Below are 18,890 nucleotides of genomic sequence, written 5' to 3' on the forward strand. Positions count from 1 at the left end.
TATCCTCAGCAAATCGGCTGATGATAACAAGCTGTGTGGTGTGATTGACACCGTAGAGGGAAGGGAGGCCATCCAGAAGGACCTTGACAGGCTGGAGAGGTGGGCCAGTACCAACCTCATAAAGTTCAACAGGGCCAAGTGCAAGGACCTGCACCTGGGTCACCAGAACCCCAGGCACAAATACAGGCTGGGGGGAGAATGGCTACAGAGCAGTCCTGAGGAAAAGGACTTGGGGATGGTAGTTAATGAGAAGCTTAACATGAGCTGCCAGTGTGCGCTGGAGCCCATAGGGCCAAACACATCCTGGGCTGCATCAAAAAAGTGTGGCCAGCAGTGCCAGGGAGGTGATTCTGCCCCTCTACTCTGCTCTGGTCAGACCCCACCTGGAATACTGTGTACACTTCTGGTGCCTTCAGCACAAGAAAGATACATACCTGTTGGAAAGGGTCCAGAGAAGGGCCACCAAGATGATCAAAGGCCTGGAGCACCTCTGCTATGAAGACAGGCTGAGAAAGTTGGGGCTGTTCAGCCTAGAGAAGAGAAGGCTCCAGGGAGACCTTATAGCACCTTCCAGTACTTGAAAGGGGCCTACAGGAAAGCTGGGGAGGGGCTTTTAATCAGAGAAGATAGTGATAGGACAAGGGGTAATGGTTTTAAACTGAGAGAGGGGAGATTTAGGTTAGATATTAGGAAGAAATTCTTCACTATAAAGATGGTGAGGAACTGGAATGGGTTGCCCAGGGAGGTAGTTGATGCTCCATCCCTGGAGATTTTTAAGGCCAGGTTGGACGGGGTTTTGTGCAACCTGGTCTGGTGGTAGGGTTCCCTGTTCATGGCAGGGGGGCTGGAACTTGATGATCTTTGAGGTCCCTGCCAACCTTAATGATTCTATGATTCAACGAAAAATAACAGAAAGAAAACCGCAAATGTTTTAGAGCTGATTAATTGTTGTGTCCAATTGAAGAGTCAAGTATATTAGAATTCCTTCACAGAAAAACTGAAATCTCCCAAGTCCAAGTCTCTAGAATGAGGTATTGGCTTTATTTCTTGTGGTAGACTGTCAGACAAAACTGAACATGCATATTGAGTTCAGTAAGCTATCAGATCTCTGAAGCATTGTGGTACGGTAGAATTCTGGCCAGATTGCAAGTCTTACCGTTTTAAAATAAGAACCCTTAATATTTTAAAAGGAGGAATCTATCTTTATGGACCTGTTATAAAATTGTATTGCCAAGAAGCAATGTGAGGTGAACTGTGTTGACATTACCTTTAATAGAAGACTAAGGCAATATCTCTTATGAAAGATGCATGTCCTGAATGGCATTGAAATAAGAAAGAGCTAAAGCCACAAATGCATCTGAATTACTTCCTAATGAAAAGCAGAGGATTTTTATATAGGGCTACAAGTAGGCAGTTTCATCTGTCTGGGATCCAGAAGCCAGATTTCTTCCTTAAAGGCAGGTGCTTTTTTTGCATAAGAACAGTACATCTTTTTCCTGTGGAAAGGCACCCGGGAGTCTTGATGGATAACAGGCTCACCATGAGTGAGCAGTGTGCTGCAGTGGCACAGAAAGCCAACAGGATGCTGTGCTGCATCAACAAGGGCATCACCAGCAGAGAGAAAGAAGTCATCATCCCACTTTTCTTGGCACTTGTCAGACCACACCTGGAGTATTTACTTCAGTTTTGGTTCCCGCTCTTCAATAAGGACGTAGACAGGCTGGAGAGGGTCCAGACAAGGGCCACAAGGATGATCAGAGGACTGAAGGATCTGCCATATGAGGAGAGGGTAGAAAAACTGGATTTGTTCACCTTTGAGGAAAGAAGGCTTAGGGGAGACATTATTACTGTGTTCCAGTACTTAAAGGGTGGCTACAGAGAAGATGGAGACTCCCTTTTGACAAGGAGTCATATGGAAAAGACAAGGGGTAATGGGCAGAAGTTACTTCTGGGGAGATTCTGATGGGACAAGAGGTAAATATTTCACCATGAGGACAATCAAACATTGGAATAGTCTCCCAAGGGAAGTGGTGGATTCCCCCCATTGGACAGATTTAATTCTCAGCTTGACAAGGTGCTGAGCCACCTCGTATAAACTATAGTAGTACCTAGAAAGGTCAGACCAGATGATCCTTGAGGTTCCTTCCAACCTGGCATTCTGTGATTCTAAGATTGTATATTCAGGGACGTTTTCTGTGTACTTTATATACCTATCTCTTAAGAAATACTTGTATTATGAAGTTGTCTACAGGATAAAATGCTGCTGCTAGTAGCAGCATAATAACAGGGAAATACCTTGGAGATTGTAGGAGGTGAAACAGGAGTTTTGTCTCATCTTGAGCCTGAGTGTCTTGCAGGGTAATTATGTAAGTAACACGTTGGAAATGCTTGGGATTTAATTTGCGTGAAATTTTTTTTTTTTTTTGAGCAAACAGAACTCCCTGTAAATTTTACAATCTACTAGCAATACAAATGCATTTTGTGATTGTTGCTTTGAATTTCTCAGGCTCCCAGAATTCATTTGCCCAAATACTTAAGATTGTAGAGGGGATACAAGCAGGACATGAAACTGTTTTGACAGACAGGAAGAGGTACTACCACAAAGCTTCAGTGGGTTACATTTGTGATTGTATCATGATAAGCAAATGAAGACAAAAGATGCTGACCATTTTTTCTCTGAAGAAAATTGCCGATTCTTGGGCGATGGTATTAGCCTCTTGACTATTGCATAGAAGAGGGACACTGTCATTTTCCCTCCTTTTGTGAGAATCCAGTCAATCTAAGCAACTGATAAGCAGTGGACAGTTTTCTTTTTAGTTTTCTGTTCAGATTGTTTGCAATTTGTTTGTTGGGTTTTGGTGTTTTGTTTGTTTGTGGCATTTTTTTGTTTGGTTGGGGTTTTTTTGTTTGGTTTGGGGTTTTTATTTGCTTTTTGTTTGGTTGTTTTTTTTGGTGTTTGTGGTTTTTTGATATTTTTTTTCTTCTAATCCTTGGTGCTACAACATAGTTATATGAAGGTGGTGGTTGTTTTTTGGTTGTTTTTCAAATAGTGGATCTGGCTGGCAGGGGAAGGCAGACCTGTTCACCTACATTTATCCTAGCAGAAGCCTGTGGTTTCCACAGTTTTTGCTGCAGTGTGCACATACCCAGCTTTGGGCTATGTGCTTTTTTTTAGCTTCCCTTTTCATACTGTCAAAGTACAACCCTCAAGTACAAGATGAGGTACTGCTGCTCAGAAAAAAAAAAAAAAAGGCAACCGTAGTGAAAGTTTATCCACTTTTTTCTGCCACTCTTTAGCTTCTTATCATATACATTAGAGCTTAAATGAGTAAATTAAAATGCTTTCATCATAAAGCAGCAAGATATTAGCTTTAGTTATGTGGGCTTTTTTTTTTTCTTTTTTTGGAAGAAAGACAAGTATTGAGAAGCTTAGTAATGCAATATGATTGTCAGATCAAGTTTAGGAAGTATGGAATGTAATGTTCTTGAACAGTGTTAACACTGGTCACATTTTATATACTGCAGGCAGTTTGCTATAAAGATTTCTAAACAAACATTAATAAATGTGACTTTTAGGAAGAAGAGGTTGGCAAGAAAATGCAAGATATATTTGATATGGCTGAATTCAGTCTTGCTGTAGGAATATGAATTTGCCATTCTTTTACCTTTAGTGTACCATGAAGGCTGTACATTTAATTTGGAGAAGCATGTATGTAAAAGATAGGATACCAGTAGCAAAACATAAATGGTAGACAACATGTGGCTCTTGAGCTTAGAAAATTTAAAGGTAAAAACAAAATTCAGTAGTACTTCAAGAAGAATTACAGCACTGATATTTCTATGCACCTAATTTCTTTGTCTGATTTGTTTGTATCAGGCATTTTGGGAGTATGTTCAAATGTTTTACATGAGTAGAATTATTTAAAATGGAAATATTGAAAATAACATATCTTAAAACACTTTAAAATACATGATCTTTCAAATGCACATTTGAAAATGTGGCAAAGAATAGCTTTGGTAGTTAGGCTGTTGTTTACGTGATTTAGATCTGCAGTAATTTAAGCAATTCTTTTTCAGTTCAAATGTTGGTTACAATGTATTTCTTTTCTAGGAACTTCATGGAAATGAATTCCTGGCTTGTGAAAATAAATTGGATCTAGGAATGAATGAAGAGTATTCTTTCAAGAATCAATGGTATTAAATAATAGTTATTTATAAATTCAAAACATAAAGAGGAAAGAGTTATTTGTTGATACCACAAGTAGGTCTCTACCTCTAAAGGCACAACTATGACAATTTTTTTTTCCTATTTGAGCCTTTACCCTGTGCTGTAGGAGGTGAAGTTTCGCTCTGTGGCCATCCTGAGATCATCTAACCCAGGTTTCAGAACCTTTTGTGTATTTGGAAGATGTCCTTTTTCTCCTCAGTCAGAACAAGGAAGATGGTTTGATGAAAAGGAAGCTAATGTGCTCCTTAAGTCTCCAGTCTGTACGTGGCTTCTGTTGAGGTCAGAGAGGGAAGAGAGATGGTAGTGCAAGTCCTCCAAAATATTAAAATGAGTGAAGCTAGTTTTCTGAGAAAGGAGAATTAATTTTAAATTCCATTGCAGGTTTTTAAAGGAACCAGCAAGTGTTACCTTGCTGCCAGTTCTGTTGTATGGAGAAAGTAGGATTCAATATGGTCGCAGTTATAAGATACACGGTGCTTAGCATGTCTGTTGTTATTACAATGCTTGAACAGGTTATAAATACATTCGTAGTATGTCTTGCTAATATTTTTTCTAATCAATAATTTGATTTTAATTAAATAATACTTTTATTGTGTGTCATAGCAATACATGAAGAGTAAAATGCACCTTTTCTTTCTAGTTCTAGTAATCAAGAGGAGAAGAAGGAATTTGCAAAACCTGAATCCCGGTCTCAAGAAAACAAATCATTAACACCAGAAGAATCTGAAAGTGAATCTGTGTATTCAGTTGTGGAACGGTGTTCTTTGCCATTAAAGAAAAAGAAAAATAAAGCAAAACCACACTCTGCCTCTTGTAATAAGATAAGAAGTGGACATTCAGATCGTTTGGTCAGTGAACAAATGCATTTTCAGCAATTTGATGGAGATCAAGTCTTGATTGGAAACGAATCAATAACACCCTATGCTTGTTTTTATGGATCATCAGTAAAGAAGGTTAAAGCAGGATGGCTGGATAAATTATCCCCTCAAGGGTATGGTATTTGCAGTGATTACTGTATAATTGTGAAACGTTTGTTTGCATGAGAGATGTTAAGTTTGTAGTTGGTCACTGCTTACAGTTTGTGGTGGGAAAGGACAAGGGAACTGGTTTTGTTGCAAGAGCATAGGGCTTTTCGGACTTACTTGTTTTTAATTATGTTGCCTATTCTAGAGTTTATTTAAGAGATGGAGAAGTGCAGCTTGTCTTTAGTTGACTCACTACAAATTGTAAAGTCATTCGGTTTACTCACATTGTAGGTGGTACTTAGGTTTACTTTTTTTCCCTGCATCATCTTGAAGTTTATTGACATTTTAATGGAAAATAGATTTTTACATTGGCCTTTCCAAGTTATGAGAAATTATTATTTGTTGTAGTAATATAACACAAGTTAATTAAGCCAGTGCTGCTATTTGATTAAAGTTTTGATAAACTATCACAGTCTACTAATCCTGAAGCTAAACGCTCATCTAGCAGGAGAGGAAATAATTTTCAGGAAAGAGATGTTAAAGTGGGGTCTTGTTCTTGCTTAATTAATTTGTTTAATAGATAGCAAGTTTGCTGATCACGCCAAACTGTTGTGAAGTTAACACAGTGGAGAGAAGGAATGCCATCCACAGGGACCTTGACAGGCTCGAGAAGTGGGCTCATGCAAAATGCATGAAGTTCAACAAGGCCAAGTGCACAGTTTTGCACCTGGGTCAAGGCAATCCCATGCACGAATACAGGTTGGGAAGAGAAAGGTTTGAGGGCAACCCTGCAGAGAAGGACTTTGGGTTGATGGTGGATGTGAAGCTCAACATGGGCTGCAGTGTGCACTTGCAGCCCAGAAGGGCAGTTGTGTCCTGGGCTGCATCAAAAGAACTTCAAAAGAAGTTTGGCAAGCTGGACAAGGGAAGTGATTCTCCCCTTCTACTCAGCTCTTGTGAGGAGAGGAATACTGTGTCCAGTTCTGGAGCCCCCAACATAAGAATGACATAGAGCTCCTTGAACGTGCCCAGAGGACGGTAACAAAAATGATCAGAGGGCTGGAGCACCTGCCCAATAAAGACGGGCTGAGGAAGTTGGAGTTCTTCAGCCTGGAGAAGAGGAGGATCCCAAGTGACTGTATAGTGGCTTTCCAATGCCTGAAGGGGGGCTACAAGAAAGCTGGGGTAGGACTTTTTGCAGGGGAATGTAGCGGGAGAACAAGGGGCAATGATTTAAAACTTGAAGAGCAGAGATTTAGATTAGACATTAGGAAGAAATTCTTTATGATGAGGGTGCTAAGGCACTGGAACAGGCTGCCCAGGGAAGTCATGGAAGCCTCATCCCTGGCAGTATTCAAGGCCAGGTTGGATCGGGCTCTAAGCAACCTGATCTAGTGGGAGGTGTCCCTGCCTGTGCAGGGGGTTTGGAACTACCTGATCTTTAAGGTCCCTTCCAACTCTAACCTTTCTATGATTCTGTGATTTTAGAATTGAAGCATTTATAGATAATAGCTAATAGGCTGTCAGCATTTTTAGTGAGCGTAACAGACTACTTCAGCTTCATGTGAAAATGATTTTTAGGAGGTACTTAAAGAGCATGAGTCAATGGCAAACTAAAATAATCAAATGAGCTTCTCGTTTATCATGACCATTTCATAACACAGATTGAAAATTTCATGTTGTACTTGTTGAGTGATTTGCTGGGAGCACTGTTTATTCCTTGGCCACAGAAGAGGATGTCTTCCTCATAAATATGGCAATGAGAAAGTTGTTTTAGATTATCAGCTTTCTTCCTTTGGAAAGTATCTTGCAGGGCTCGTAGCACTTGTGACACTGTGTTCAGAATATTCTTTTGTCTGTGGTAAAAATAGTGAGTTCTCATACTTGTTAGTTTCAAGCAAAATTGCATAATTGAAACTTCTTTTTCATCTATCAGTTGAGATGAGATATAGAGCACATGGGAAGGAAATAGACAGAAAGGAGACTGAATTGATTAAGAACACGACGACAGTGATTTATGAAAGAAGTTCGGTAATGCTGCACTTCTAGTTTCCAACTGTTTTTATTATATTTGAAATAAACATTCTTTTGAAAATATATTGTAGGGCTAAGGTTTATTTTAATTATAAAAACTTTTAGGCCAAAACACAGGAAGCTAACCATGATTTCATGTTTATATAATTTTTTGCTTGAGACAGTCTTAAAAGCCGGTGTTAGTTTGTGTTTATGATTCTAAGTGTATTAATTTTTGGTTCACAGCAAACATATGTTTCAGAAGCGCTGGGTTAAGTTTGATGGAGACAGCATTTCTTATTACAATAATGAAAAGGTAAGTGATATGTTCTGGTTATGTTCAGGACAAAATGCATTCTTACCATGAAGAAATTAAGAAATAATTACAGATTAATATGAATCTTAAATTAATTTTAAATTGCAGACCATTAGTTTGGGACACTGTTAAATATTTTAAGGTGAGCTTGAGATCTGCATGTTTTGTTAATCCTTTTGTTTTCTAGAAGAGTTTGTATTTCTGTCCTATCATCTGAACTTCATACTTTATTGAGAGACTGACACCACTGCATTCTGCAGAACAGAACAGGATCTTGAAAACACGTTTAAAAGATCCAATGTTATTTTGATGTTGGTTGCAAAATGTCATGTGAACCCAGCATGCTGGAGATTTTGAGAGAGAAATTATGTTTGGCACCTTGTAAAAATCAAAAAGCCCATACACTTGCTTACTTGTTAATTGAAAAAGTCTTTTTCCTGATGGTCTTCAAGGATAATCACGTCATTGGACTAGGTTTTGTTTGAATGCGTGTGTTTAAAATTGGTGTAGTACTATGTGGTCAGTGGCTGGTCCTTATTTCTGTACCTAAGGATGGAATCATGCTGAAACATTTGCAGACTCATGAGTTGCTTTATTAAAGTAGTTCTTTTCTGATATTTGATACAAAAATGGATTTGTAAATCCTGGTTTTAAAACAATGTGTATTCCATCTGTGAAATTGAGATTTATGAAAGACTTTTTTTATATTTGATACCTTTTTTTCACAATTGAAACTTTCTTTTTGAGACCCATCTTTAAACAAGATTGGAAGAAATTAAGCACTTCTCAAACTCAAAAATCATAGATGATTGTATAATACGTGTGTTTGGTGGAGATGAGGTTATATGCATGTGTGTTGTCTGAAATGCTGGAAAGCATTTCCTGTTCAAGATGCATATTAGGAAAAAAATACAATTTCAGGTAAAAGTTCCTGAGCAGTATCTTGGGTGGTGGTAATCAATAAGAGTCCTATAGATGCTTTATAATGTGCACACTCTTAGACTGATTTTAGCACATTATGAGGAAAGTAGAACTGGAGTAGGAAAAGACTTCTTGTTTCCTGAGGGCACCAGAGAAATTTAAGAACAAGCTCAAAAAATTACTTACATTGATCTTTGTGCCTATCGATTATGAACATGAAACAATCTAGTTTTACCTGCTTACTTTGCTTCACTCATGGTATAAGGCATGATTTTGTAGATGAAGGGAATAATATAAAATCTGGATTGCAGTGACAAAAAAATGTTACCCCTCTGTGTTATTTGTGCCAGGGCTTCAGAGAAGCAGAAAACCTGGGTTAGTTTTAAAAAAGACTTGAAAAATACAGCGTTGGGATTTGCTTAACCTATCTGTAGCCTAATTAAGGAAAGAAATGCTAATGCAGAATATTATATCTTCACTGGGCTTTTTTTTTTTTTTTTAAGGCCATTGAAAAAGTTTATGATAGGTGAGTTATTCTAGAGCAGTACTTGTTATACATCCATCTGTTGTAGGGGATTCCAGAAGTCTTCCCTTCTGCTCAAGGGAATATTTATTGTGTCACAATATGCATAGAAGGCAACCAACTCTGCATCCTCCATTAAATTACCTTTCCGATAGGTTAGAATATCAGGAGCTTGCAAAATGCTTGGTCTGAAGTTTCTTGGAGATTTTCTGCTCTTACTCCTAGGACTGCAAGAGATGCTGGTTGGGCTGTGTGTATGTGTACAGTTTGACCCAATCTGGGTGTCTTAACTTGTTAACTTGTTGAGTCACATATTCTAGGAACTTTGTATGTCTGAGAACTGTGAGGCCTGAAGCAAATTCTGGGAACTGACGATTTGATGAAACTCTTGGACTCGCTTGCAGAAAGGAGGAAAACATAGTTTGCTATCAGAAGTTTTCAGTACACAGTGGGATCGTGTTGAGTGAGCAATTTTGTCACTGGGGATCATGAGGTTTTGGTACAGTGGTCTCTGCTGAATCACTACACCTACACTCAGTATTCATAATGCATGCTAGATGGATATTAGCATGTTTTTTCCTGCTGTTACTTGTGTGTTGTTACCTAGACATCATAAGCAACTATTTGCAGACCCATCAAGAGTTGCATGCAGCTCAGGAGCTGGTTCTGGTAAAAGACAGGGATAGTTACACAGTTTGTTGCAAGGTAGCAGGTCCCTCCTCTTAGCTACCTGGTTAGCTATATGTATACATTTCAATGGGGAAGTTGTTTTAACTTTAGGTCTTAATGTCCAGATATCTCTTGTAATTTTTTTTTGTCCAAGGATGCTCCTACACAGACAAGCATGTTATTATAAAGGAACTGCTATATTTTTGGTTTCACATATTGATTAAAAGTAGTTCTGAAAAGGAAACCAATCCATAATCCAATATTTTTCTCATTATTACAAGCAGAGAAGGATAGACTTGGTGGAAACTGCTGATTTTACCCAGAAACACTATCAATATTAAATAGCTCTATTTGTCACTCAAATTAGGAACTTGAGAAGAGCAAGGTTTTCGAGAAGGGGAAGTGTGTTACATGGCTAATGTAGACTGAAACAATTGGAGGATGGGGAGGGAAGACACAGAGGGTAGTATTCCTGAAAATGTGTAGTTAGGCCATCTAAAATCTTCTCTGAATGATTTAAGCCTTAATTTTCTAAATAGTTCTTTAATCTTAATCTAGTTGTGCATAAATGTCGAATCAATACAGGTATCTTCTCTACTTTATGTCTACATATATGAAAAAAAAATACTTAGTTGTTTTGCAACAGCATCTGACCTAGGAATGGTTTTTGTTTGAGTTTGCGATGCTGCTCATTTTTTCTAAATTCATGGTCCAGAGCAACATCCTGTGTGGTTTTGTCTTAACAGAATGTGGTTAACTGAAGTGAGAGCAAACTAAAGAAGAAAAGGAAGAGTTTGAGAAATCTTTTCAGCTACCCAGTACACACAGTTTTTGTTTCAAATTTCTTCCTACTTTTGGCAGAAAGACTCTGGTCCTCTAATATGAGCTTTGTAATAAAGCAAAAACTTCCTGGTTATATTGAAAGTTTTTGTTTAAAAAGCTCTTAGGGTCCCTGATAAATATATAAATGGTTTAGAAAAAATTCTGGCCTTTTCTATGAAGAACTTCAATATTTTGTTGTGTTGCATTGCATGTGAGCAAAATGAAGAACAAAATTAAATGCAAAATAAATGAATAATTGTTATTCTTGAAATAGATCTTATTTAATCTGTTATGGAAGGAAAGCCAAAAAAAGAAGTACAAAAAAGGTACTTTCCAGGATCTCTTAGCCCAGCTCTGAACCAGAACTGTCAAGGAGGACTCCATTGGGCTGTATTTCAAAGCAAAAGTTTTCATCAAAGCAGTTGATACTAAAAAAAAAAAAAAAAAAGTTTTTTTTCCCAACTAGAAAATTGTTTTTTGTCAGGGAATTTTTTTAGGAGCCCTAAGACTATTGTTCACTGCACAGTAACAGAAGAAATATCTGTGGGGTTCTTGGCTGTGTTTATTTGGTTTTATTTATTTTTAAATAATTTGTCTAATTTTAGTCTGGGGTGTGTCAAAGAGAGAAACTATTTTGATTAACAAGAACATTTTAACAGTAGGCATTATTTCTTGCAAGTGAAAGAGAAGTTGCTGCAGAAAAAAAGATGGAGAAATTATGATTTAAACTTTGAAAAAGTGTGTGCCTTGGAGAAGAAAGCTTTAAAAAGGGTGATTTCATAAATAGGAACAGCAAAACAATGTCCAGCTTAAAATGAAACTTTTTTTTAAGCTGTGACTTCCAGCAGTCTGAATTATTCACTTACAGTACCAAATATAGCCAGTAGATGCCTGCAAACACCATAATATATCTGAACACTTGCAGAAATCACATGTGTAATAATTTTGCTTTGCTATTGTGAAGGATCAGTAATTCACACATCCAACCTTATTACCAAATACGTTACAATCTCTATTCTAACAAATACAGCCATAATGTGAACAGATGTGCAGAACTAAGATCATTCTGAGTGACAGAGTAGTTCTTGTGTGTAAAGATAGTAACGTGTTCCCTTCAACTGTCTTTTGATATTTCTGTTATTTGTTTGTGAAACTGCATTCACTGATGCATACTAGTACCATGAAGTGAAACAACATGAGAGTGTGAATTTGGTGAAAACAGTAATATATTAGACTCAGGAAACAAACAAACAAACAAAAATGATCTTTGTATCCTTCATGCTTAGCATTCATAGTGGTTCCTTAATTCCTTGTATACAGTCTATTATAATACATTTAGACCTTAAAAGGAAAGTTGTTGCGATGCAAATTATTCATGGGAGATGACTTTTGGTCTGTTACTGCATCTGGATCATGCAGTATATCCAAATTGTGTTAGTCAGAAAACCAGCACAGTGGGGACAGGAGCAGCAGTGTTAACTGTGAAATCCAGGAATTGTGCTGAAGTATTTCTGCAGCATGTCTGCTTGAGCTCTTCCGCCCTTCCTCCCCCCGCACCCTCCATATGGAATACTTAGGTTAATTAGGTTGAAAGACAAGGCACCTGGAGAAAGTACTTGTAGCAATTCCTTCTTCCTACCTTCTGTTTTCAGTTCAGTTATCCTGATTCCTACTTGGAAATCAGCAATTTTTGGGCAAAATTTGCTCTTATACCAAAAGATTTTATTGGTGCCTCATTTTCCTTCTTCTTCATGTATCAGAAAAGTACATACCTGATCCAAGCTAGAGGATTCTTGTTAGCAATGAAGGGGTAATTAATTTTTCCAAAGTGATGACCCCCTTTGTGTTGAAAATTAAGGGAAAAGATCTGTGACTTTTCTTATTGGCTAGCCAGTGAAGGAGTGGGGAAGGATCAGAAAAATTCTTTGGAACTTTGCATTGAGACGGCAGAATTTGTTCCCTTGGCTGATTCTATTCTACAAGTACAATAATTATATACTTTTTAATTGTGAGATAGTCAATGTAATTTAGTTTCTAAATTTAAGAGGGTGTGATCTTTGCAATATTAGTGTTATGAGACAATTTTATGAAGTAGTATCTCAAATTTATGCTTTCTATCTCACCATGGGATTTTACGCTCTTTTAGAAGGCAATAGATGTGCATAGTCCAAGAAGAGTGAAGCCGGTGATGTGTAGGTAGTGAAGGGGTTTACTTATTGATGCAGGTTTATTAATAGTGTGGTGAACTTCTAGGAGCAAAGCCTGTGTATGTGAACTTCCTAAACATCATGGCAATTATTATTATCTGAGAGACATTTAACTTTCTGTGAGAGTTATTAACGATTTCTGTTGCATTTTTTTTTATAGGAAGTGTTCTCAAAGGGAATAATACTGCTCTCTGCTATAGCAACAGTAAGAGTTCATGGAGAGAATAAATTTGAAGTTGTCACTTCCCATAGGACTTTTGTCTTCCGTGTGGATAAAGAAGGTAAGGAGAACATGTGTACTTCTAGTGATGGCCAAAAAGCCATGTAATCACTGCTGTTAAATTATTTTTGTGAAACATAATTTGATATATTAGCAGAAGGATTTCTGGCATCCCGCTGTTTTGGGCTTATAAAGTGAAACTGGAGATGTGAGCTTTGTAAGGACAACTGAAATTTTGGGGGAATGGCTTTAAAGATACCAAAATGAGAATGCTACCTTCCAACTCTTCTGCCTCCTCCCCCATTCTTCCCAAAGATGAATTTTTCTGGGGATTGCTCAGCTCTCACTAGCAGCTCTTACAGCCTTTGTGCTCTTAGCCATCCGCTCCAAGTCACCACTCAATATAAAATTGACAAAGAGCAGCAATTAAGTTGATGACTTGAATGTGATTCTGTGATCAAAGGAGATCTGGGTTTTTTTTTCTTTGTCTTTGTTTACTGCCTTATACAGTATTTTCAGCTATGTATTGACAGAGAATACAAATCTAAGTTGTAGTAAGGAAGTTAGTATGCCTTCTAATTTAATGTTTTATCAATCTACAGCTGTAACGTGGAATCAATAGCAGTGCATGTATGACTTATTTATGGAAACAAGCAGAGAAAATGGAATGCATAGAAAAAAAAGATATGCAATATGTATTTACAGCAGTACATGCCAGAGCCATTATAGCTAAGGGTCTCTCAGCATTTCCATTATCAAATCCCATTTTTATGGGTTATAGCTTGGTTGTAAACATTTGCTGCAGGCTGTAACAGGAGTGCAGCCTCAGTGAACAAATCCTTCTTATCAGGTTTGGCTCAAATAATTTCGGGCATTTTTATACTCTTAGCTGAGTTTAAAAAGTATGTCTATTTTTATTATTTTTACCTTTCTCTTAAAATTTTTTTTTTTACTTTGTTTATAAATTGGAATATAACTGTCTTAGTGCAGTACATTTTATAAGGCCATAATTTGCTTTATGGACCGTTGCCTTTGAATACTCTAAAAACGTTTGCAGCTCACACTGACTTATAAAATATATTCAGAGCAAGCACTTGATATACATGAAATTGCATCTTCGTCTTTGGACATAGTGGCCTGTCTGTAAAACTGTTCACCTGTGGTTAGAAATGTGTGTTGTAGAAGTAACTTAGTCCTTACTGTATCTAGAGCTGCATGATATGTTCATAGTAAATTACATAAGTAACTCTGCTTGCTTTCTGTTATGTGCAAACTGTTACTTAATTCTATTTCTTCTGTGGATTTGTGGTTGTGAATTATTTTGGGACTATTTGAAGGGTACTTAACTTCTTTTGTCCAAATCAAAAGATTTTTGAAATGGAGACTTTCATACATATTTCATGCTGTGGACCTTGTTTATTAACATTCCTTTTTTAATGCTGGAGTGTCAAAACAAAGAATGTCATCACTGTTTTCATTGCCCTGTGTTCTTTGTTATTCTGCAATCAGTGGTTACAGTGCTCATTTTTTCTACTTTCAGTGCTCTGATTTATTATTTTTTGGTATATAAGAATTATTTTCAGATTAATTTAAGTATCTAGAGGGAAAAACTATATGCTTGGAAAGTTTAGGGTCATTTGAGAGCAAAAAACTTAGGTGACAGCAATGAACTAGAGCCTATTCTGCTCAGATGCAGTGAGATTTTGTTTAATATTAACTATTAAAAAACCCAAAACTTTTAGACTAATTTGATTCCCTCAACTGTGCTGAGATACTCCAGTGATCTTTTTGAAGTACTTGAAAAGAGCATGTATTAAAACACAACTTCTAAGATGGGCACTTTGATCACCTTTCCTGTGCCAGTGTATTGGGCTGCTCCTACTCTTCAAACTTTTTGCTGATGCTTAGATTTATTTATTCCTCTTGTTGCACACATGACATTTGTGGAGTAAGCATGTTATTGTTCCAGCAGTGGTCTTTGCAGTGTTTGGCACTGATTGTGTCAGCTTTGTATATACTGTGGATAGAACTTTCCTTCCTTCCCTGCCCCCACCAAGCACCCAACACATTTTACGACCTGAGTCCTTCAGAGCAAATGATGTTGCATTCAGATGGGACAAGTCTAATTCACTCAGAGTATTCAGTGTTAAAGTATATTGATCTTAGTTTCATTCACTATACTCAGATATTTCACCAGACTAACTGGAACTTTATTACTTCACCTGCTTGTGTTCATGTATTTCTAAGTTGTTAAATTAATAATGTATGCAAAGATATTCAAACATGCTTTTCTTCATTATTCAGTGCCCCTGACAGTATCAAGCTTAACCACTAGACCTTAACGGAATAGACTGTCAGTTGCCAAATGTTTTTGCTGAAGAGCATGGCCAAATGTAGAATAGCACTACTGATGGCTTGCCTCTTCAGTGACAGATGATACTTAGGCTCCCTGATTTTTGCTTATGCAACTTCTGTAGTTCTTTCCCATTGATCTGGTTTCCAGAAGTTGAACATGCCACTTGCCTACAATCTCAGTCTTCAGGCTGTCTGGAATTAAGCATCTTAGAACTAATACTTATGATTTTATGATTCTTGATCATCAGTTTGTGTAATTTCCCATTTGTGTGTTGATTCTTGGGAGTCAATTGGACAGCTGTCTTTGCCAACATCTCCACTGCTACAGATCTCATTTTTATTTACACCTCCTCTTCAAGGTGGATGATCTCTCTAATGTAGTATAGCTGTACTGTGCACCAGCATAGCATAGTAGGAAGAACAGGAGAAACAATGTATAGAGCAAAATGGAGATGCTGCTTAACCATATGTCTTTGATTTTATTTTTTCTTGCTTAGAAGAAAGGAATGACTGGGTTAATACAATGCTCTATGCCTTGAAATCACAATCTGATAATAACTGTAAGTCTCGAACTTCTGTTGCCCCTGAGAAAAGTGGATATCTTGAGCTGAAAGGATACAAAGCCAAAATCTTTATTCTACTTCAGGGGAATACTGTGTGGATCTGCAAAAATGAGCAGGTAAATTTTTCATATGCTTTTTGTGAGTGAATGCTTATGAAGATGATTTAAGTATCGAGTTGGAAATTGATGGCTCTTTGTGAATAGGTGCATTTCAGTATAAATGCATATCTTTTTATGTAGCATTTTATTGCTGCAATTCTCAGAAGGCTTCAAAAAGCAGACAAAGTATCATTATGTCTATTGTACAATGGAAAAAATTAATATATAGTGAGGTGAAGTGAAAAGCCCTGAATGTCACAACAGGTTTGTAGCAGAGCTGGGATTAATTCACTCTTAAAATGTGTGCCATACACACTCTACTAAATCAGAAGGCTTATTTTGTGCACTGCTTTCCCTGTCCTATAATACTGTACTCTGGAAAATGTAGTTTGTGATACTACATGATCAAAATTATTGTTCTTTATATTTTTAAGACCCTTGATTGGTCAGTTTCTGTCATTCACTGTAATGTTTTAGATAAATCCAGTATTGAAAAACATGAAGTAGGCCTATCATTTTGGCTCCCAAAATACAGGGCTTCAAGTTTTGTTTTGGCCATGAATATATTACAATATAATCCTGTTAACTGTGGAGCTCTTTAAAGTGCTGCATTTTGGGGGGTAAATTTAAGAATGACTCTGTGAACCAGTGGAAGAAAAATCTGTTGTAGGACATTAGGTGGAAGGTGCTGTTTCTGTGTGAGTAAATTGATGAGAAGTAGCTGGAACCTGGGAGGGTGTTTGGGGGAGGTATTGTTACATACTTTCCTTGTTCTCACTTTCTCTTAAATTTGTGTACAGGCAAACTCCTGTTTCAGATGTGGATGATCTCCCAGTAAGCTTTGTTATTTTGGAGTTGAACTCACTTCCTCTCCTGTTTTTCTCTTAAGTGTGAAATTACTTGGATGGGTTTGAGGGACCACATCACATACTGTTCAGTATCAGATTTTACTATTCTTTCCCAGGGAATGGCAGGAAATTTGAGACTGAGAAAAGCACTTTTTTTTTTTTTTTTTTCTTCCCCTCTCTCTCCCTACTGTGTTTCAAGGAAGTTTTACTTGTCAGGTACATTCTTTGAAGTCAGTCAACGATCAAGTACTCAAAAACACAATGCAATTTATGGAGTTATACTGTTCTGTAGCTCTAACAAAATTCCACAAATAACTTAGACATAGTATTTTACCAAAAGTGTATTGGCTACATGTAATATGAATTTAAGCCTGCATCATGTGTTTTGCTGAATGTGCACCATGGAGAGGAAGTGGTCTTCACGGTTGAGCATAGTATTCTCTAGCTATAATGAAATCTGCAGTCTTGATTATTGTAGTGAATAGGTGACCTGACAGTTTGTTTATTTAAGTACTGCTTAGAGCTAGCTGTCTTTAAGGAGGAATAAAACCAAAATGCAAACTCCCCCTCCTCCCCCACCCAGAAACCCTATATTTCACTGAGGTACTCTTATATCATTCCAATAGAAAGAATGAAATTAACCAACTTTCAGTACACACTCTGCCTGTGTGATGACCTTCAGTGTGCTGCAGTGCTCAATGTTACTGTTCCATCATGGGGTTTCCAGGTATTTCATCAGTGAGAATCCCTGGAATGCATTCTTATCAGTGAAAAGTCCTCTCTTTGTGGATGTTCATTCTAATGAACCACCTTTACTGTCATAATCAATATTGCATTAATCTTATGTCCCTGAATACTTTTGGGTGCTCCCTTATGAATGTTCTGAGCTTCTGGATTAAGGAACAAATGTGGTACTTCAAGGTGGTATGCACACTTGTGGAGGCACTTCTCTTCCAGAGCTGCAGGTCATTTGAAACCAGCTGTATCCCTCTTGAGACACCCTGTATCAGGCATCCATTTTTTGCTTTCTTCCTTCTTTCTTACTTTATCTGCATATAACCATTAGGAGCATCTTTCTTGCCTCAAGTAGTCCTTTGATCTTTCTCTTGTTACAGGGCACTCCCAGCTCCGCCCACTATAATGACTCAGTTTTTCTGACTGTGTATGTTGATACTGTTACAGAACCATTCACTGATGAAGGGTTCTTTATTCCTCTGCTACATGGCTAAGATAAGACTGTTCCCCGCCCAACTCTCTATCAATGTCCATTCTTACAGATTTTTTTTTTTAATTATTATTTTGTGTGTAGTGTGTCTGTGTTAGTTCTATTGTTTGTGCAGCTGTATGGTAAGCTGTATCAGCTCTGCCCTTTCAACATCATTGATTTCAGATTTGCTTTAGCTGATCATGAAAGCACACTCTTATACAGCCTTTCTACTAGATGTTTATTCCATTCTACTACTTAAATGCTCTGCAGAGATCAGTGACTGCAGTGCAGCAGAAAGCAAACCAAAACAGAATGAAAACCTGAAACAGAATGAAGGTTAGACGTTCTGCCAGTCTGTCAGCCCCTTCCACATGTGTGAATATTACAAACAATGGTGCAAAACCAACTTCTTCCCAAAAGCTTATTTACTTTTACTTAAAACAAAAATATACCTAATGGTCCTAAGAGGTTTCTTTTCAGATCCTCCATTTGAACAGTGTCTCTTTCTTTATGCAGTTTCTAGCTATTTGAAAACAAATAGCTTCTGTCTTTAAGTTTCCACAGTCTGTAGTTCTTCTCTCAGTACCTCTTGTGTTTTATTTTCAGGTTGAAAACAGTTCTTTTTACTGCAGCAGTGAAGAAAAACCCAGTAATGCAGCATTAATCCATTAGATGGCTCTGTTGTTCTAAAAATCTTTCCCCGTCTCAGATTTGTGCTTTAGTCAGTAATTACCAGGCAAATGTGTCCAGGGATGTCCTCAAATCCTGTTCATATTGGAATTCACATCCATACTAGAACGACTCCCAGAGAGACTTGGAGAGCTTTATTATAACTGCAGCGCTAAAAGACACCTATTTAGACTTCTTACAATGTTGAAATGAGATTGGATCAAGCTGATTCATTGATTTCTGTTAAACTTCATAGAAGAGAGTCC

The 18,890-nt window shown here is 37.4% G+C and overlaps 1 protein-coding gene across 1 annotated transcript in view; it reads left to right on the forward strand.

Moving 5' to 3' along the window:
- Nucleotides 1-18,890, forward strand: part of ARAP2 (ArfGAP with RhoGAP domain, ankyrin repeat and PH domain 2) — a 135,688-nt gene that overhangs the window by 17,435 nt on the left and 99,363 nt on the right. Inside the window, exons 5-9 of the mRNA XM_051618653.1 lie at nucleotides 4,112-4,194; nucleotides 4,869-5,219; nucleotides 7,453-7,522; nucleotides 12,825-12,945; nucleotides 15,737-15,918. Coding sequence (XP_051474613.1) covers nucleotides 4,112-4,194; nucleotides 4,869-5,219; nucleotides 7,453-7,522; nucleotides 12,825-12,945; nucleotides 15,737-15,918 — 807 coding nt within the window. The remainder of the gene's footprint in view (nucleotides 1-4,111; nucleotides 4,195-4,868; nucleotides 5,220-7,452; nucleotides 7,523-12,824; nucleotides 12,946-15,736; nucleotides 15,919-18,890) is intronic.

The sequence above is a fragment of the Apus apus genome, chromosome 4 (genome assembly GCF_020740795.1).
Source record: "Apus apus isolate bApuApu2 chromosome 4, bApuApu2.pri.cur, whole genome shotgun sequence".
NCBI classification, from domain to species: domain Eukaryota; kingdom Metazoa; phylum Chordata; class Aves; order Apodiformes; family Apodidae; genus Apus; species Apus apus.